At 44.6% G+C, this 22,182-nt stretch overlaps 1 protein-coding gene across 2 annotated transcripts in view; it reads right to left on the bottom strand.

Moving 5' to 3' along the window:
* tdrd3 (tudor domain containing 3) overlaps positions 1-16,925 on the bottom strand; it is a 113,355-nt gene extending 96,430 nt beyond the window's left edge. The window contains exons 1-3 of one of the 2 annotated variants that reach the window (XM_085998660.1): positions 16,648-16,925; positions 4,651-4,735; positions 1,526-1,591 (exon numbers count right to left, since the gene is read on the bottom strand). In XM_085998660.1, the coding sequence (XP_085854786.1) occupies positions 1,526-1,591; positions 4,651-4,735; positions 16,648-16,685 (189 nt within the window). In that variant the 5' untranslated portion in view covers positions 16,686-16,925. Of the gene's footprint in view, positions 1-1,525; positions 1,592-3,729; positions 3,822-4,650; positions 4,736-16,647 lie in introns of those variants that run through there. The other variant, XM_085998661.1, reaches the window with a different exon arrangement.
* Between the last annotated feature and the right edge of the window lie 5,257 nt (positions 16,926-22,182).

Below are 22,182 nucleotides of genomic sequence, written 5' to 3'. Positions count from 1 at the left end.
TACATGATCCATGTCTCTGAATCATACAGGAGGGCGGGAATCACTGCTACTTTGTAGACCATGAGCTTATTGCCGGGTCTGAGGTCCTGGTCTTCAAACACTCTCTTCCTCAGGCGACCGAAGGCCGCACTGGCACACTGAAGGCAGTGCTGGACTTAGTCATCAACGTCTGCCCTTGTTGACAGTAGGCTCCCGAGTTATGGAAAGTGGCCCATGTTGTCCAAGACCTTGTCGTGGATTTTGATAATCGGGGAGCAGTACCTGATAGAGATTGATTGTTCTGATTAGTCAACAACTCCATTATTATTGGATTATGCCACCATCAGGATGATAGAAGGCAAACCAAATGCACCTCGATTTTTTTTGTCCAGCAATTCCCATGTTCATTTAAGTTCCACTGAAACTTCTAGAATTGATCCAATGAGTAGCTGAGCAATACAGACCAGGATAGTCCCAGTCTTGGTCTTGGTCTGTGTCAAGGTAGCTGATTTCTGCCACAGTCACATTCTATCATTACCATCCAGCTGAAAGTGCGCAAATGGCGTTTCAATGAGGGAGCAATCCAGCTTGGCCGTGGTTCCTCCCTTGCTCTCCCCTCCATCATTTAGCCAGCGAGTCCTCATCTTCAAGGACATATACTACAAGTGCCCATGGAACTATGCACAAGCAAACCATCAAGAGCTTCAGGTGGTGAGCAAAAAAACTAGTGGCTTACAAAAGAAAAGCAGCTTATTTTTCTTCCAATCCATAACCAGCAAGAGGAAAATCAACTTGCTTTGAGATTTATGACAACTTCTTTCTATAACGTTTAATTCTGCAACAGCAACCTGGGCTTATTTGCCTCGCCAGTCAGCAACTAGTATCTCCATGTTAGAACCCCTCAATTTGACCACAGTTTTCAATTAACATCTCTCATAGCACATGTGTTTTAATGCACAATTGGTACTTAGTGCAAGCAAACATCACACTGGAGATATTAAACTTTGGTAGATGAAAAACAATCTTAAAATGCTATGTCTTCTTAGATTGAGGCTCAAACACATTCCAACTTGTTTGGAATGTAAACACACACCAAAAAACAATTAAATGCTGAATAACCTGCCGAATGTTGAAAACTCCATTATCTTTGCATCATGCGACTACCAAGATGGTAGAAGGTGAACTAGATGGACTGTGGTCTTTTTTCATCTAGCAATTCCTATATAACCCGAGGCTATGTTTGTGGGTATACAGTGGGTTTCTTACTCTACCCCAACTAATATCCCACCCAATATGAACACCGTGTAAGAAGTTGCCGACACAAAGCCATTACTCAACAAATGCTCGACACAAGACCTTTTCTTCAACATGCATCCAATGGATCATTTGAGACATCTCAGCATACCAAGAAAAAAGCTATCCACGGGGGTGGGGGGGGGCAGGGGCGGCGTTTGTGGAAACAAAAGGTTGGTTTTGTAAAAAAAAGCTGCATGAGTCACTCTCTGTTGCATACACATCCAAGTAAGTATTCTACTCTTAGTCTTACCTGCTCCACACGTCCACTATTGATTTCATTTGGAAGAAATTTCTTGCCAATGGCTCTTAAATCACTCTGAGGACAAAATATTTAAATAAGTCAGACCAGTACACACTGAAACAAAGACTATATTTTTTACATTTGTAGCCCAGTATCATAATTTGCATATGGAGAATAACTTAATGCTGTCTTCGGGACGTGCTAACAAGAAATTCTGGAAATTCAGCAAGATTGTTCACAACAGGTATTGCATCACACAATAGCAAAATACTGCAGATGCTGGAAATCTGAACAACTGAAAATGCTATAAACACTCAGCAGGCCAGGCAGCATCCGTGGAGAGAGAAACAAAGTTAACGTTTCAGGTCTGTGACCCTTCGTCAGAACTGCTATTGCATCACGTTCAAAAAATGGGTTTTAATTTCTCAATACAGTGATACTTTAAAAAAAGAATATTTACTAAAGTTTCACAAGGCTCTGGTCCCAGTACTGAACCACACTTGATGGGAGCACAAATCAGAGAATAGGGTGCACCAGTCAATGCCTCCAATTCAGTGCTCCTTGCCTGCTGGTCATTAAAACAAATCATGGGAAAATTGAGAGTGCTGCAAACTGGGCATGATGGTCTCTGCTCAATTCTCCAACCTGTAATCTCATCAAGTGAGGCTCCACAGCGAGAGTGGACTTGGAGTATTCTAAAAATCATCTCATTCGTTGGGTGAGCCGAAAAATCTATTTGCCTCGGAGAGTCTGAAGAGGTGAGCAAAGAGGGTCCTGAGTATCAGATATTTAAGTTAGTTGTAAGGCAAGGTTAAGGAAGCTGGAGGTGACCTCAATGATTTAATTTAAGCTTTCAAGATTATGAAAGGAACTGATAAAACTGATCCAGGAAATGGTTCGCACTAGTGAAGAGTTCAAATACCAGGAGACAAGTTAAAAGTACGGCTCGTCAGGCAAAGCTTTTTCCACCCAAAGGGCAAGAGAGCTGTTAAATAAGTTACCATCAAAGGCCACTGAAGCAGACATTATAAATGGATTCAGAGACAATTGGATGCATTTGTAAAGAACTGAAGGATTGAATGATATGACAAGAGGTGTGATCAATCCCTAAAAGAGAGAGGCAGGCTTATTGTTCTAATGGCTTTTTCCTGTTGCTAAAAATTCTCATTTTTAATTCCAAATTAAAAGAAATCCTAAACAAAGAACTTTAGCTCCAAGTCTCTCAACCCTTTTTACTTCTTTTTCCCATTTGTGTAATTTCCAGATACTTTTTTTCTTTTCATGCTTTGTGTCCTACACCTCTTGAATATCCCCTTTCTACTATGACTTTATTTTCTTCTTACTGTTTAGTCTCTACTTCTTGCCTTTATTTTCCCTCTTTTTATTTGAACATTAAAAAGTTTCCAAATAGACAAATATGGACCTAAAAGCATTAAGGGCAGGGGTGTCCGAGTTTTCAGTAAAATTTGACTCAGCAAACCTCAACATGCAAACATTGCTCAAATAATATTGGGAAAGAGTGAAACTTAACTACATTAGTTGGGTGTATGTTGTTCTGGAAAATACCCTCCACGTACCACCTGGAAGAACCCACGTTGCTCATGGGAAAGACGATGAAATCAACATTACTTGAAGATGTTTTAAACATATGACTCTCCCGACAAAGGGCATGACTCTTAAATGGTAGCAATTTTTTCAAGAAACAAAAATACTGTATTTTGGTAAATGTAACATGGCAAGAAAATTTACAACATACTTAACTAGGCACCATAGTCATACTGTACATTAACCCAAAGCTACCGAGTGGAAAGTCACAGGTTCAAACACAATCCCATTCCACTCAGTTCCCAATTATTCTCTAAGTAGCTAGCCAGAGGGCACTGACTCAAGTCAAATAACTGCTGTGTGTTTTATTCCTGCCAAGTAATGCTAAGAAACACACACACCATTAGCCATTTTGCAAGCCGCTAGAGACAAACCCACTTACTTTCCAGATTCTATGAATGAAAAACAAATAATAGCTTTAGGCACTGGTCTTGGTTTTACAGTCAGGACTACTATGGCCTACTTCAGGATAGACAGAATGGAAATTTATTCCAGCACTAAAAAAAATAACTCGCTATTAAAACATTCTGGAACTTGGGACACTATTTGGCACAGTATGTAGCCTGGGGTCTAATTGCCATCTTATTTCCATGTTCTTATGATCCTACCTCAGATGAAAAGAGTAGGCTTCAATGTCTCCCAACCAAGAGCCCACAATTACATCTGTTAGTGTTCCCATGTGCTGCCTCTGTTTTTCTATCTGCCATTCACCACAAAAAAGCACAATTATAACATATTTCTACAAAATTCATCACTTGCGCAAAGTAAAAACTTTAAAAATTCAATCTTCAGTTACAAAGAAACTCTCAAATCCTCAAAGGATAAGTGGATAAAGTCTTCAATTCCTGTTGATGCACAGATTACATGCTGGAAAACTCTCAGAATGCATATATGTGACTGAAAGCTCTCTAAACTGTGGAGGTAAAAATATTGTGTCAAAGCCCGGGATTTTGGGAGAGGCTGAGGCCTTTAATTAAAACATTAAATGACAAAAAATGTGATATCCGCTCACTAAAAAGTAGCAGCCAATTTGTGTCACGTAACATACCTTTAGCATTGAAAATATCGAAGGATCAGCAGGTGCACCCAATTTTAAAATAAACATGTCTGGTCAGAAAAGGGAGAAGGATTTGCTGGGTCAACTGGATAAGAACAGGGAAAAAAAAAAAAAAAAAAAAAAAAAAAAAAAAAAAAATCGCTAATTCTTATTTCTGCAGTCTAAATTAGCCTCTCATACTGTTCTAGTTCATGTCTTAAAATGTACCAGCAAACTGCAATCAACAACTTGCTGCAGTCAAGTATTCTCCGAAGAAAAAATGTGGCATGGTATAATATACTTATCATTAAACTATATGGGACATAAAACAAATAAAATTGAAGTTAAGAATTTAAGTGAAAGCATGTGGTTAATGTTGTATACAGCAACACAAAAGCACAGTTGAAACAAAAGTTGACAAAAACTATCACATCAATCCCACAATATGATGAAACAAGTAAATATCAACAGAATCATCCTTTAAGTCACTTACATTTAGTGCAATGCGGATAATATCCTTTACATCAAGTTTAGGGGAAGAACTGGTACAAGCTTCAATTCCTTCTTGAGAAAGATACCTAGTAAAAAGAAAGAACCTGCATTTATATAGCACATTTCATGACCTCCAAGCATCCCAAAGGGCACCACCACTAAATTTTTCAGAAAGGGATTGGTCCATCCAAACTAATTTTTTTTTAAAACAGTAACTAAAATAACAAATTTAAATCAAGGTGGTCAAATGAAGTGACAAGTAATTACATGCAACGACCATCAGTCACAGAAGACATTGTGCATCACCACCACCTTCTCAGGAGCAATTAGGGATGGGCAATAAATGCTGGCCTTGCCAGCGATGCCCATATCCCATGAAGGAATATTAAAAAAACCATCACCACATATTGATGCTCCAGAGGTGGTTCTCAACCAGGATCTATGAGAAAATTTCAAGGGGTCCACCAGTTGGTTTGTCCCATCAATATAAAAAAGGGAGACTACTGATGTTTATAGCATAAATATCAGTAGTCTTCCCTGTATATTGAGAAAGTGGAATAGTCTCAGCGACACCAAGACAGTGCATGCGCAGTAAATGCTTGTTCTTCCTGTTGAACACCATTTGTATGGTTAGACAAGTCCCTTTGCGTGGGCCAAGGTAGTGCAAGCCTTCCTTTCAACCCTGCTGCAATGAAGCCACTTCGGTGCACACTCTAATTAACGACGCCACTAGCAGAGGGAGATCTGCTGACTAGGGGGAAGAAAACTGTAAATGGTGGAAATTAATAAAACGGAAGTTGTTGGTAATACACGACAGGGCCGTTGGCATTTAGAATACAAAACCATTGCCTAATGTACTGACTTGGATCCTTCCATTGAGGTATCGGGAAATAAACAAGTTCCTTCGATAGCTGCTCTTATGTTGCTTTCTTGCTGGCTCCTGATGTATGGTTCTCTTGGAGCTGGTGGCAACCCTCAGTTAGCTTGCCAGATCCACTTAAGGCCAGCCACTGAGACACTAAGGCCAGCTATTGGGAAGACCCAGTTTAATTTTTTTTCAAATACCGGTCTTGGCGGATCCAGCATGTTTACCTTCCAGTTGCACAAGACTCAGGAGCCGGCAGCAACTAAAATGACAAGGAACCAATATAAAAGCAGTTTCTCGGACTGAACCAAGTGCAGAGGGGAGGGGAAGTTCAACGGATCAGAGTCAAAAAAATAAAATCAGATGATGCATTTCCCGCGTGAAAAGAAAAAGTCAGATTAATGCTTCGGCTGTTGAGCTTTCATCAGAACCCGAAGATAAATGAACCACTTCATACGACTAAACAGCAGGGCAGAAGTCAGCTTGTCGCAGAGGAGCAGTTAATACATCGACCACCAATACAGTTGCTTGCTTGAAGGAGGTAACAAAAAGGCAAAAGAACAAAAAGTTGTAAAAATAGTTGAGTAAGGCACGGGAATGGTGCGCACAAAATGGAGGTGAAACAAACATGTGAGAAAATTACCTCAGACTTGGAACTTTATATTCATGGCTATGTGCTTCTCTGACGGACAGATGCGTCTCATCTGGGTGCTGTCGGTTCAGATACCACTGGCTATTTGTGAAAGGGTTGGGGAGGAGGAAAGAGAGGGGCTGCCTTTGACGCTGAAGGATTTATGACAATGAGATCAGGTGGGTAGTCGTTCAGGGCCGTTTACTTCTCCATTTCTCACGTGCCATCCGCCTCCGCCATTGCTGATGCTGTTAATTCAAGTCGCTGGCTTTCACCGCCGTGTTGGAGGTTTGGTATATTGAAATAAGAGGGAAGTTCTGTTTCCGAAACGGAGTATGTGGACCTGGAATTTCAGTCCAGTCCGACCGAGTATGCACAAAACAAGCTTGTAGTGAGCACTGCGCTTGTTGCTCTTGGTTCATTTCCTGTTAAGCAAATGGTTGATAGGGTGGAGCAGACCTTGGTCAGCATATGGGTACATAATGGTCCAGAAATTCGTGTCTCCACGGGCGAGTACGCACAGGGTACTCACCCGTAGGCCCAGTGGAAGCGCCGGTTTCCTGCATGCACTGCAAACCGGAACTTCCATTCCCCTGAAAGTAGGGGTTCAGAGGTCGAACGCGTGCGCAGGAGAGGCTGCACGTGCACATCGAACTTACGTTTTTTTTTTGGGCAGGTTTTCCCAGGAGGGTAAGTCTCCAGAAGTTACACATATGAAAAGCAGTCGCAAGGCCTGCTTTTTACAAGCTAAGTGGTGAATTCATTAAAACATTTTTCCACAGGTTTATTATTTTTAAATACTTTAAAGAAAGGTAAATTTATTTTTAGCCCCGTTAGAAAATAAAATTATTTTTTTCAAAAATTTAAATTGTTTAAAATAGTTATTTCATGTAATTTTTATAGTTAATTTAAAAAATGTGATTTTTTTTTTATTTATTTGAAGATTTACTGATGTTTTGGGGCTTATAGTATTTAAGTTTGATAGCCCTTCCTGTCAAACTTATGAATGAAGCATTCCCTGCTCCGATTGGCTCCCCATGGCCCACATGATCCCAGGGGACACATCGAACTAACTGCGCCCCTGGGATACCAAGCACTGCGAGCCGGCAGCTGGAGGAGGCCCAAGATCACAATTCCACGGGGGCCCACAGCACAACGGTCGGCGCGCAAGGTAAGTGCTGGTCGGGGGCTTGCGGAAGCCCCCGACCCAAATTTCTGGGCCAATGGAAATTTAGGATGGAAACAGAAAATTCAGACAACTGTTCTGATGAAAATCACCGACCTGAAACATTAACTGTTTTTCTCTCCACAGATGCTGCTGCCTAACTAGCATTTTATATTTTTTAAATCAAGATTTACAGCATCCACAGTATTTTGCTTATGAAAATCAAGGACTACTTAAATTCTTCTTAACGTAAGGTGCAACAGAGCTGTTTAGCACCAACAACTATTTTTTATACATAAAAAAATACTTGTTTTGTGTTATTGGGGGGGGGGGGGGGGGGGGGGAGGGGGCAGCCCTTGGAAGCAAAAAGGTCGAGAACCCCTGCTCTCAAGTCATTCGAGTGCAAATTCCAACTCAAAAGGCAGGGAAGCAGTCGGAGGAAAGCTGTAATCTTAAACATTCTGGACCTAGAGGTGGCACTGAAAAAACTCCCTGTTCTTTAAAAAACAGAATGGGAACTTCAACTTCCACAGGACAAGCAGACAGGACTTGAGTTTAATGCTGCCTGCAAAAGACTGCAAATTCAACATTTCAGCAGTCCCTTAAATCCTGATGTGGGACAGAATTAAGAGACGAGTGCTACCATTCAAGATCGGTGGCATCATGGTTATGTTACTGGACTAGTAATCCAGAGACAGGAGTTCAAAACCTACCACGACAACTGTGGAATTCAGTTAATTAAATAAATCTGGAATAAAAACCTATTATCAGTAATGAAACTACCGGATTGTCATAAAAACCGATCTGGGTTCTTTAGGGAAATCTGCCGTCCTTATCTGATCTGGCAGAATATGTGACTCCAGACTTATCAGCAATGTGGTTCACTCTTAACTGCCCTCTGAAATGGCCTAGCCCGTCAACGGATAACACACAAACAAAATATGGAACAATCCGGCCCACCAGCACTTCCATTAATTAACCCACTCTATCGTGGACACTCCATTCTCTTGCCAATGAGAGTTGTGATCCAAGTCCATTTGATCTGCTCAACCAAGTTTTTCTTCTATGCGCTCTCGTTAATGATTTACCAACCAGTGGAGGAACGCTGGTTTCTCAGGCCCTATTTATAAAACCTATTATCCCAGATGATCGGTTTTTATAAAATCACAATCAACTTGTTCTCCCACAAAGAATTGAAGGTCTGAGCCCCAAGTTGGTGCTGCTCTAATCCTTTCAAGTTTTATCATTCAGCATACATCCTATTCATTCTCCCAAAATGTATCACTACACATTTCACTTGACATCTTTCTGCCAAATCCACTAACTTACCAATGCTCTCCTGAAGCTGCTTGTGTTGTCTGCAAATTTTGATATTATGTACAAATACACAGATTTTATAAAAATAGAAGCATGAAAAGCTAAAATAATAGAAAATGCTGGTAATACTCAGCAGGCCAGGCAGCATCCGTGGAGCGAGAAACAGAGTTAACGTTTCAGGTCTGGGACCCTTCATCAGAACTGGAAGAAGCTGGAGATGTAACAGATATTAAGCAGATGCAGAGACGGGGGGGGGGGGGGGGGGCGGTTAGGAGGGGAGGAAGGAGTAGAAAGAATATCCTGTATTTTTGTAAGAGGCAGGAAAGATAAAATGTTGCAAATGGGAATGGCAAAAATCATACTGCATGAACAATAAGGGCAGGGATAATGATCTGAAATTGTTGAACTCAATGTTGAGTCCGGCAGGCTGCAAAGTGCCCAATCGAAAGATGAGGTGCTGTTCCTCGAGCTTACGTTGAGCTTCATTGGAACAATGCAATAGCCCGAGGACAGAGAGATCAGAGTGGGAGTGAAGCGGTGAATTAAAGTGACAGGCGACCGGAAGCTCAGGGTCACCCGTACAGACTGAACGGAGGTGTTCTGCAAAGCGGTCACCCAATCTGCATTTGGTCTCCCCAATGTAGAGGAGACCGCATCGTGAGCAGCGAATACAGTATATTAAATTGCAAGAAGTACAAGTAAATCGTTGTTTCACCTGGAAGGGGTGTTTGGGGCCCTGGACAGTGGGAAGGGAGGAGGTAAAAGGGCATGTGTTGCATCTCCTGTGTTGGGGGTGATTGAGGAGTGGACCAGGGTGTCGCGGAGGGAGCAGTCCCTTCAGAATGCTGAAAGGGGAGGCGTGGGGAAGATGTGTTTGGTGGTGGGATCACGTTGGAGGTGGCGGAAATGGCGGAGGATGATCCGTTGAATGTGGAGGCTGGGGGGGGGTGAAAGGTGAGGACAAGGGGAACCCTATCGTGGTTCTGGGAGGGAGGGGCAGGGGTGAGAGCAGAAGTGCGGGAAATAGAACGGACACGGTCAAGGGCCATGTCAACCACGGTAGAGGGGAATCCTCGGTTGAGGAAAAAGGAAGACATGTCAGAAGCACTAGTATGGAAGGTGGCATCGTCAGAACAGACGCGGCGGAGACGGAGAAACTGGGAGAATGGAATAGAGTCCTTACAGGGAGCGGGGTGGGAGGAAGTGTAGTCCAGGTAGCTGTGGGAGTCGGTGGGCTTGTAGTGGATGTTTGTTGAAAGCCGATTGCCAGAAATGAAAATGGAGAAGTCAAGGCAGGGAAGGGAAGAGTCGGAGATGGACCATGTGAAGGTGAGGGCAGGGTGGAAATTGGAAGTAAAGTGAATGAACTTATCCAGTTCAGGGCGAGAGCAGGAAACGGCACCAATACAGTCATTGATGTACCGGATAAAGAGGTGAGGGAGGGGACCTGAGTAAGACTGGAACAAAGAATGTTCCACATATCCCATGAACAGGCAGGCATCCCCCTAGTTTGAAAAACAGCCATTAACCACAACTACTTCATGTCATTTAACCAACTTCCCATCAGTGCTGCCACACTCCCTTTAATATCACGCACAATGTCCCCTTTAATTATTTTTGGGCCACGCGGCCCCTTTAGCGGGCTGCAGGGCTCATGCAAAATTCTGCACATGTGCGGTTTTTCTATTTAAAAACCGTCTCACTGGCTGCACAGGAGCTCCAGAGTGCTGCGCAGCCACGCAGCTTAAAGGGAACATTGCTCATGCCTTAATTTTACAAACAAGCACCTTATAAAATTCTTTTTGAAAATCCATATACATAATGTCCATTGCGTCTCTATCAATATAGTGTGTAGTGGCTGTCCTTCATTCGCCCACGTCTTCCTAAATTATTTTTTTTAATTTTTTTTTAAAGTTTTTATGGGATGTGGGTGTCGCTGGCAAAGCCAGCATTTATTACCCATCCCCAATTGCCCTCGAGAAGGTGGTGGTGAGCCGCCTTCTTGAACCGCTGCAGTCCGTGTGGTGAAGGTACTCCCACAGTGCTGTTAGGGAGGGAGTTCCAGGATTTTGACCCAGCGACGATGAAGGATCGGCGATATACTTCTAAGTCAGGATAGTGTGTGACTTGGAGGGGAACTTGGCGGTGGTGGTCTTCCCATGCACCTGCTGCCCTTGTCCTTCCAGGTGGAAGAGGTCGCGTGTTTGGGAGGTGCTGCTGAGGTTTAAGGTGGTGGATGGGGTGCCAATCAAGCAGGATGCTTTGTCCTGGATGGTGTCGAGCTGCTTGAGTGTTGTTGGAGCTGCACTCATCCAGGCAAGTGGAGAGTATTCCATCACACTCCTTACTTGTGCCTTGCAGATGGTGGAAAGGCTTTTTGGGGGGGGGGGGGGGGGGGGGGGGTCAGGAGGTGAGACACTCGCCACAGAATGCCTAGCCTCTGACCTGCTCTTGCTGCCACAGTATTTATGTGGCTGCTCCAGTTAAGTTTCTGGTCAATGGTGAGTCCACAAGATGTTGATGGTGGGGGATTCGGTGATGGGAATACCGTTGAATGTCATGGGGAGGTGGTTAGACTCTCTCTTGTTGGAGATAGTCATTGCCTGGCACTTAAGTGGCAGGTAACATTCGCGCCACAGATCAGCCTAAGCCTGAACGTCGTCCAGGTCTTGTTGCATGCGGGCATGGACTGCTTCATTATCTCTGGAGTTGTGAATGGCGCTGAACACCGTGCAGTCATCAGCGAACATCCCCATTTCTGACCTTATGTTGGAGAGGAGGTCATTGATGAAGCAGTTGAAGATGGTTGGGCCTAGGACACTGCCCTGAGAAACTCCTGCAGCAATGTCCTGGGGCTGTGATGATTGACCTTCAACCACCACAACCATCTTCCTTTGTGCTAGGTATGATTCCAGCCAGTGCAGTGTTTTCCCCCAATTCCCTTTGACTTCAGTTTTAATAGGGCTCCTTAATGCCACACTCGGTCAAATGCTGCCTTGATGTCAAAAGCAGTCACTCTCACCTCTGGAATTCGGCTCCTTTGTCCATGTTTGGACCAAGGCTGTAATGAGGTCGGGAGTAGAGTGGTCTTGGCGGAACCCAAACTGGGCATCCGTGAGCAGGTTCTTGGTGAGTAAATGCCGCTTGATAGCACTGTCGATGATATCTTCCATCACTTTGGTGATGATTGAGAGGAGACTGATGGGGCGGTGATTGGCCAGATTGGACTTGTCCTGCTTTTTGTGGACAGGACATACCTGGGCAGTTTTCCACATCGTCGGATAGATGCCACTGTTGTAGATGTACTGGAGCAGCTTGGCTAGAGGTGCGGCTAGTTCTGGAGCACAAGTCTTCAGCGCGATAGCCGGGATGTTGTCGGGGCCCATAGCCTTTGTAACCAATGCGCTCAGCCATTTCTTCATATCACGTGGAGCAAATCGAATTGGCTGAAGACTGGCTTCGGTGATTGTGGGGACCTCAGGAGTAAGCCGATATGGATCATCCACCCGGCACTTCTGGCTGAAGATGGTTGCAAACGTTTCAGCCTTGTCACATGCTGGGCTCCACCATCATGGAGGATGGGGACATTCATGGAGCCTCCTCCTCCCGTTAGTCATTTAATGGTCCACCACCATTCACGGCTGGATATGGTAGGATTGAAGAGCTTTGATCTGATCCGTTGATTGTGGGATCACTTAGCCCTGTCTATAGCATGCTGCTTCCGTTTTTTAGCATGCATGTAGTCCTATGTTGCAGCTTTCCCAGGTTGGCACCTCATTTTTAGGTACACCTGGTGCTGCTCCTGGCATGCTCTTCTGCACTCCTTATTGAAGCAGGGTTTGTCCCCTGGCTTGATGGTAATGGTAGAGTGGGGGATGTGCCAGGCCATGAGGTTACAGATTGTGGTGGAATACAATTCTGCTGCTGCTGATGGCACACAGCGCCTCATGGATGCCCAGTTTTGAGCTGCTACATCTGTTCCAAATCTATCCCATTTAGTGGTAGTGCCACACAACACGATGGAGGGTGTCCTCACTGTGAAGATGGGACTTCGTCTCCACAATGACTGCGGTTGTCACTGCTACCAATACTGTCATGGACAGATGCATCTGCGACAGGTAGATTGGTGAGGACGAGGTCAAGTAGGTTGAGAATATTAATGTTATTCTGTATTATGGGTCCTAGAAGCTTACCCACTCTCAATGATGGGCGTGCTGGTCTATATTTAGCTTGGTGTGTTTCGTACCTCCTTTTTGAACTGAGCCGAGTATTGGATGAGCAGAAATTTGCATCAATTAAATATTGGGAAGACTGAAGTTAGTCGTCTTTGGTCCCCGCCACAAACTCCGTTCTCTAGCCACCAACTCAATCCTTCACCCTGGCAACTGTCTGAGGCTGAACCAGATGGTTTGAAATCTTGGCATCCTATTTGACCCTGAGCCGAACTTCCGATAACCCCATAATCTCTCCATTACCAAGGCAGCTTACATCCACCTCCGTAACATCACCCGTTTCCGCTCCTGCCTCAGCTCACTTGCTGCTAAAACCTTCAGTCACGCCTTGGTTACCTCTAGATTCAACGATTCCAATGCTCTCCTGGCCGGCTTCCCAACCTCCATAAACTTGAGCTCATCTAAAACTCTGCTGCCTGTGTCCTAACTCCCACCAAGTCCCATTCACCCATCACCCATGCTTGCTGACCTACATTGGCTCCCAGTCCGGCAATGCCTCAAGTTTAAAACTCTCATCCTTGTTTTCAAATCGCTCCATGGCTTCGCCCTCCCCATCTCTAACCTCCTCCAGCCTACAATCCTCTAACATCTCTGCGCTCCTCCACATACGATTTTCTTCACCCCACAATTGACGCCCTCTGGATCTCTATCCCTAAACCTCACCACCTCTCTCTCTCCTCCTTTTAGGATGCTCCTCAAAAATCTACCTCTTTCACCAAGCTTTTGGTTACCCGCCTTAATATCTCATGTGGCTCGATGTAAAATTTTGTTTGATAATCGTTCCTGTGAAGCACCTTGGGACCAGTGTTCCCTGTAAGGTGCGCTGCCGCGCAGTGCTCCAGAGAACCAGCTTGCCATCCTTTCAATGTAAAAACTGCGCATGCGCAGTATGTTTTATCCCATATGCCTTTTTCTTGACAGCCTTCTCAACTTGTTTTCTGCCACTTTCAAAGATCTGTGTATGTGAACCCCCGGGCTCTCTGTTAGTGCCCACTTTTAAAATTGTACAATTTAATTTATATTGCCTCTGCTCATTTTTTCTTCCAAAATGCATCACTTCTCTGCATTAAACTGCTTCTGCCATGTGTCTGCCCATTTCACCAATCTGACTATGTCCTCCACAAGTCTGTTACTATCCTCCTCACATTTCCAAGCTGTGGGTCATCTGGAAACTTTGAAATTATGCTCTATATAACCGTCCAGGTGATTAATATATATCAAAGAGAGAAGTGGTTATAATATTGATCCCTGGGGGACACCACTGTATACTTCCCGCCAGTCGGATAAACAATCAATCATTCACCACTGTCGTAACACACATTGTATTATCAAATCCACTAAAAAGGAAAAAACTTGCATTTATATAGCGCCTTTCATGATCTTTGGACGTCCCAAAGTGTTTTGCAACCAATGAAATATTTTTGAGGTGTAGTCACTGTTGCAATGTTTTAGTATTATTAGTTGAGGGATAAATATTGGCCAGGACACTGTGGAGAAATCTCCTGCTCTTCTTCAAATAGTACCATGGGAACTTTCACATCCACCTGAGTGGGCAGACGTCAGTTTAACATCTCATCTGAAAGGTGGCATCTCTTACACTGCCACATTCCCTCAGGACTGCACTGAAATGCCAGCTAGGAATAAGTGTTCAAGACACTGATTAAAAAATGTGTTTATTATGTCGTGTTTTGGATTCTTATAAGCTTTGAGTACCAAACCCTGTGATGCTATCAATTTTCCAAGAAAAATATGAATTCGTAGCCTCAAGCATTATTATATACTTTCCTTTATCCAACTACTCAAGTTTTATCTCTCAACTTCATTAAAATCCAGGCTACGAAGAAAGGTGATTGGCAAGGTGTACCAGATTGTTGTTAGTTATTTGGCACTTCGTATCATCCAGTATCTATGGCAGGATATCATGACAATATTCACCCCTTGTGACCTGATTCAGATATATGTTTGTCTTTCGCCTGTAGAACAGTTTAAAAAAAAGAAAAAAAAATCTTTCTTTGATACACTGCTAGATAGAAACAGCAGCAACAAAGTTGCTTTCTCCCTTACGGACAAGGTAGTGCAGAGACTGGTTGACTCACACAGACAGAGTGCAATGCTCACTGGACATCTTTTGCATATGCTTTGTTTATATCACTAATTCTTTAAAAGATGGCAAAATACGACTTGCATTAGTGGAGCCATTTCCAAACATTTATCAATGTGTACAGTTTTGCCTGATGTTTGTTTTAACTTCAGTTTTTACTCATTTCCATTTATGTCAGCCTACTTTCTTGCCCTACTTTCATAATAATGTGTTTGCTTTATCTATACTATTTATTTCAATGATGTCCCTTTGACCACCTTCTTTCTCAAGTGTAAAGTTCAAGCCTTTCCCCATTTTAGCTCATCCCCTTTACACTTGGGATCAGTTTCTGAATCCTATCTAAGGCAAGCACAAATTATTCTGGCATAATAGCCAAAGCTGAAGAGCAAATTTTAACCAAAATACTAGCATCAACTAAGACAGTTTCCTATAAAGAATAGGTTGTGATGCAGAACAGAAATAAAGAAGATCCTTGTTAGCATCACAGATCTCGAAGCAGATGATTCAAAGTTTTTCCTGAACTATGTCACAGCTTTAAACTTTTTAAAAGTCTAAAAATGTAACTGAAGAACATTAAAGAAAAAAACTCAGAAATAACAAAGTACTTCACATAGTGAATTACTTTGAATTCCAGTGATCATTACTAGGTAAAGATATACAGCAGCATCTTCAAACTGCAATGAGATGAATGACCATAATCTATTTGTAGAGGCCCTGGTTAAGGAAGAAATGCTGGCCAAGACAAAAATAAACTGCATTTATATAGCAGCTTTAATGTAGGAAAATATCCCAAGGCACATAATAACGAGCGGAATAAGACAAAAATTGACACTGATTCAAAGGAGACATTAGGACAGATGACTAAAAGCATGGCCAAAGAGGTAAGTTTTAAGGATGGTCTTAAAAGGAGAAAGAGGTACAGAGGTTTAAGGAGGAGATTCCAGAGTTTAGGAAACCGAAAGCAAAATAACTCCTTGATCTTATTTAGATCTTTAATATCCACCTTATACCAAAGGGTTCACAGGAGCTCGGTTTAACATGTCGCCCAAAGAACAGCACTTCATTTCCTACGCTAAGGAGCTTAAGTTATCAGTGGGATTTTAAACCGCAACTTTATAACTCGCAAGGGGAGAGCACTTGTCACTGACCCAAGCTGACAGCTGCATATGAGCCACTTCACCTCCACACACACACCCGCCATGACAGAAATCCCATTTCTCCCATTCTAATTCAAATGAGAGTTCTCATCAACTTCTCCATATGGATTCAGCAGGGTCATAATTAGAGAAAGAATCACACCCAAACACACAAATTGTTCACGAGATTATTTTTTTTTGGGGGGGGGGGGGGCGGAGAAAGAGAGAGAAGTGGCGAACAAACACACCTGTATATAAAGCAATAAAGACAACCCAAAAGGTGGTACAAAGTCATCTAACAAAATAACCCATCGATAATATAAAATAAAGAATGACTGTGGGAGCAGAAAAGACGACCACAAATCCAGAAGAAGCTGCATTAACACATTTTGTGTGAGACCTATTGTGCAAACGGGACCAACGCCAGCCCACCTGGGCTGTCCACTTGCAGCGAAAGGCGCCGGCAGCAAGGCCTCCAGGCGCCCCTGGCTGAGTCACTGACCGCCCCCGCCCCTCGCCAACCAAAGCCTCACGCAGCCCGCGCCACTCACCAGCCTTCCTGGGCCAGAGCCGGGCCCGCGTCAGCCATCTTCACTCGACCGCCCTTCCCGCGAACTCAGCGCGACCGGCGCACGAAAGGAAGGTGGACTGCAAATCACGACGACAGCTCCCAAGTGAGAAATACCCGAGCCTCATATTAAAACCCGTCAACCTCGCCGCTCTTCGCTCAGGCTTTGGCTCGCCTCTGAGCAGCAACTTCGGCCTTCCCTCTTCGCAGCCGCGCCACAACACGCAGGCGCCAACCGTCACGTCGCGCGCGAGCTGTGTACTGATTGACGTCAGGAGACGCTGTCTCCGCAAATTCCTCACTCAAATTACCAACAGGTTGGCCAGGTCGGGGCGAGATAGCAACGGGGACGCGAGAGGGTGGCGTGTTTGCCGCTGATGCAGCGCAGCAATCGCAAACTTAAAGCTCATGTACCACGATCCTATTTTCTTAAGTGGGACATTTTTTTTGCACATCTTGCTGGGTTTTCACTATCCCCTCTGACCTTCCCGTCTGATCCCGAACGATCAGTCCTCAGCAAAGGCTTCAGCTTCATCCCATTCCACCCCCACCGTCCCTCCACGCAACGCCCCCCCCGCCAATGTTCCCTTCCATTGTATTTGGGTGTGCTGCTTATTAAAAATAGCACGCATGCACAGTTTTTCCCATTTGTGAACCAGCTACAGGGAGCTCCAGAGTGCTGCGCGGCCGCACAGCTTAAAAGGAATATTGCCCCTCCCCCCACCTCAATGAAGTTCGAGCTCGGCATGATGCTTGAGCTCCTCCTCTGTTATTTTTGCCTCCACGCCCACTTCTTTGGCCAGGAGTCTTACTCCCGCACTGTGGACTCTTTCTCCCGTCTTCAGAATTCTCATTCTACCTGGACCCCTCCCTCTGGCCTCTTACCCTCTCTGGATCTTTTGATTGGGAACTGCAGGTGTGACATCAGCCGTCTCAATTTCTCTGCTCACCTCACTCTAACCTAGCTCCCTCTGAACTTGCTGCACTCCGTTCTCTCAGATCCCAACCCTAACATTACTAAACCTGCTGACAAGGCGCTGTTGTTGTTTGGTGAACCAACCTCTACCTTGCGGAGGCTGAACACCAACTCTCTGACACCTCCTCCTACCTCCCCCTGGACCATGATCCCACTACCAAACATCAAGCCATCGTTTCCAAGACTGTCACTTACCTCATCTCCTCTGGAGATCTTCCCTCCACGGCCTCCAATCTCAGTCACCCAAACCCACACAGCTGCTTCCACCTCCTTCCCAAGATTCACAAATGCCCTGGGTAGAACCATTGTTTCAGCCTCTTCTTGCCCATGGAACTGATTTATTCCTATACCGACTCCTTTTTATCCCCTTGTCCAGACTCTTCCTACCTACATTCGCAACTCTTCCAACGCCCTCCACCACTTTAACAGTTTCCTGTCCCCAACTGTCTCCTTTTCACCATGGATGTCCAATCTCTCTGCACCTTCATCCCCACCAGGACGGCCTGAAAGCTCTCCACCTCTTCCTTGAACGGAGGCCCAACTAGTCCCCATCCACCACCACCCTCCTCTGCCTGACTGAACTTGTTCTCACATTGAACAACTTCTCCCTTGACTCCACTCACTTCCTCCAAATAAAAGGTGTTGCTGTGGGAACCCATATGGGTCCTAGCTATGCCTGCCTTTTTGTGAGATATGTGGAAAATTCTTTGTTCCAGTCCTACTCAGGTCCCCTCCCTTACTCTTTTTCCAGTACACTGATGAGTGTATCGGTGCCGTTTCCTGCCCTCGCCCCGAACTGGAAAACTTCATCAACTTTGCTTCCAATTTCCACCCTTGCCTTGCCTTCACATGGTCCCGCTCTAAGTTCCCTTCCTCGACTTCTCTGTCTCCATTTCTGGGGATAGGCTGTCGACCAATATCCACAATAAGCTCACTGATTCCCACAGGTACCTTGACTACACTTTCTCCCACCCTGCTTCCTGTAAGGACTGTCTTCCATTCTCCCAGTTTCTCCTTTTCCTTCGCATCTGTTCTGACAATGCCACCTTCCATACCAGTGCTTCCGATAGGTCTTCCTTTTTCCTCAACCGAGGATTCCCCTCCACTGTGGGTGACAGGGCCCTCAACCGTGTCCGTTCCATTTCTCGCACTTCTGCTCTTCCCCCTTCCCCTCCCTCCCAGAACCCCAATAGGATTCCCCTTGTCCTCACCTTCCACCCCACCAGCCTCCACATTCAACAGGTCATCCTCCGCCATTTCCGCCACCTCCAGCATGATCGCACAAACACCTCTTCCCCTCCCCTCTGCTTTCAGCATTCCGAAGGGAATGTTCCCTCCACTCACCCTGGTCCACTCCTCAACACCCCCTCCCCTTCCCACAGCACCTTCCCGTGCAAGCCCTTTTACCTCCTCCCTTCTCACCACTCAGGTTGCCAAACACTCATGCCAAGTGACACAGCAATTTACTTGTGCTTTTCAATTTAGCACATATATTCACTGGTCATGATGCAGTCTCCTCTACATTGTGGAGGCCAAATGCAGATTGGGTGACCGCTTTGCGGAACAGCTCTGTTCAGTCCGCAAGCGTGACCTCGAGCTTCCGGTTATTTTAATTTCCGCTCCACTCCCACTCTGACCTCTCTGTCCTTGGCCTCTTACACTGTTCCAATAAAGCTGAACATAAGCTCGGGAAACAGCACCCCTGCCTTCGATCTATTTAATTTTCTTTCCAGTTTTGAAGAAGGGTTCGACCCGAAACGTCAACTCAAATTTCTCTCCACGGATGTTGCCTGACCTGAGTTTTTCCAACATTTTCTGTTGTTATTTCATCTTTCAATTAGTCACTTTACAGCCTTCCGGACTCAACATTGAGTTCAACAATTTCAGATTGTCATCACTACCCAGATTTTTTCCGACTCTGCTATTCCCATTTAGACATCCTCTAGACCCATCTTTTGTTTCTTTGCTTGTCCCATTACCATCTCCTTTTGCCTTGCACCATCATAACTTTTGTCATTTAATCTCTCCTGCCTTCCACCCTGTCGCAGACCTTCCCTTTTCTTCTTTCCTCCCCCCCTTTCCCTGCCTCTGTACTTGCTTAAAACCTGTTACATCTCTAACTTTTCCAGTTCTGACAAAAGGTCATCGACTCTGTTTCTCTCTCCACAGATGCTACCTGATGTGCTGAGTATTTCCAGAATTTTCTGTTTTTATATTTTTTTGGTTTGTTCTCAATATTATGCACACAAGAAAAGAAAGATTCAAGACTATAACATTACTTCAGTCAGACTTTCCCTGTAAAAATGTTGTACTGTTCCTTTTCCCTCCCAATTTAGGTCTTGTCTACAATTCAGATAATGAAGCAAAGAAAGGAATAACTTGCATTTATACAGCGCCTTTCACAACCTCAGGACATCCCAAAGGCTTTACAACCAATTAAGTACTTTTGAAGTGCAGTCACTGTTGTAATATATAGGGAAATACAGCAGCCAATCTGCACACAGCAAGGTCCCACAAACAGCAATGAAATAAATTATCAGATAATATGATTTTTCTTTAATAATGTTGGTGGAGAGATAAATGTTGGCAAGGACACCAGGAGAACTTCATTGCTCATTGCTCTTCTTCCAAAAGTGGCGTGGGATCTTTTCTGTGCACCTGTCTTATCCAAAAAACAGTTTAACATCACCTCCGACAGTGCAGCACTCCCTCAATACTGCAGTGACGTGTCAGCCTAGGTTATGTGCTCATGCCTCTGCAATAGGGCTTGAACCAACAACCTTCTGACTCATGAGGCAAGAGTGCTCCCTCCTGAGCCAAGACGAACTGTATATTCTCCCACATGCTGATAAGACTTTCCTTTTCAGCTCTCGCAGTTTTTCTGCATGTTTTCCAGCATTTGGTCACCTGCCCTAATTTCTCCTTATGTGGCTCGGTATATAGAAACATAGAAACACAGAAGATAGGAGCAGGAGCAGACCATTCGGCCCTTCGAGCCTGCTCCGCCATTCAATGAGATCATGGCTGATCATCCAAATTCAGTACCCTGTCCCTGCCTTCTCCCCATATCCCTTGATCCCTACAGCCACAGTCTGTTCGCCCTCCTGCCATCTGGGAGACGCTACAGATGCATTCGCACCCGTACGACCAGATTTAGGAACAGCTTCTTTCCCAGGGCTGTCATCCTACTGAACGCCACAAATAAACTCTAAAGCCTGCACATCTGCCAATGCACTTTATTATGGTTATGTTTATGTTAATGTATTACAAGCCAAATGTATGTTGAATGTTTAAATGTCTTAATCTAAATGTACACTCTCGGGAGCCGCAAGCCTACATTTCGTTGTACTGCACTTGTGCACTAACAATGACAATAAAAGTTGATTTGATTTGATTTGATTTTGATTTGAAATATATCCAACTCCTTCTTGAATATATTTAATGAACTGGCCTCCACCGCCCTCTGTGGCAGAGAATTCCACAAGTTCACCACTCTCTGGATGAAGAAATTCCTCCTCATTTCAGTCCTAAATGGCTTACCCCTTATCCTTAGACTATGACCCCTGGTTCTGGACTCCCCGGCCATCGGAAACATCCTTCCTGCATCTAGTCTGTCCAGGCCGGACAGAATTTTATAGGTTTTGATGAGATCCCCTCTCAATCTTCTAAACTCCAGCGAGTATAAGCCCAATCGACACAATCTCTCCTCATACGTCATTCCTGCCATCCCAGGTATCAGCCTGGTGAATCTTCGCTGCACTCCTTCCATGGCAAGAACGTCCTTCCTCAGATAAGGCGACCAAAACTGCACACAATACTCAAGGTGCGGTCTCACCAAGGCCCTGTACAACTGCAGCAAGACATCCTTGTTCCTGTACTCGAACCCTCTTGCTACGAAGGCCAACATACCATTTGCCTTCTTAACCGCCTGCTGCACCTGCATGCTTACCTTCAGCGACTGGTGCACAAGAACACCCAGGTCTCTTTGCACTTTCCCTTCTTCCAATCTATTGCCATTCAAATAATAATCTGCCTTCCTGTTTTTGCCACCAAAGTGGATAACCTCACATTTATCCACATTATAGTGCATCTGCCATGCCTCCACCCAATCACCCAACCTGTCCAAATCGTACTGGAGTTTCACAACATCCTCCTCACAGCATACCCTCCCACCCAGCTTTGTGTTGTCTGCAAATTTGGAGATATTACATCCAATTCTCTCGTCCAGATCATTCATGTATATTGTGAACAGCTGGGGTCCTAGGACCGATCCTTGTGGTACCCCACTAGTCACTGCCTGCCACTCGGAAAATGACCCGTTTATTCCAACTCTCTGCTTTCTATCCGCCAACTAGTTCTCTATCCAAGTCAATACCTTGCCCCCAATCCCATGTGCCTTAATTTTGCACGCTAATCTCTTATGCAGGACCTTATCGAAAGCCTTCTGAAAGTCCAAATACACCACATCCACTGGTTCTCCCTTATCTATTTTACCAGTTACATCCTCAAAAAATTCCAGTAGATTAGTCAAGCACGATTTAC

Source organism: Somniosus microcephalus, chromosome 10 (assembly GCF_052327205.1).
Source record: "Somniosus microcephalus isolate GS21.2 chromosome 10, FLI_Smic_1.0, whole genome shotgun sequence".
Taxonomy (NCBI): domain Eukaryota; kingdom Metazoa; phylum Chordata; class Chondrichthyes; order Squaliformes; family Somniosidae; genus Somniosus; species Somniosus microcephalus.
This window is presented reverse-complemented; position numbering and strand designations above follow the sequence as displayed.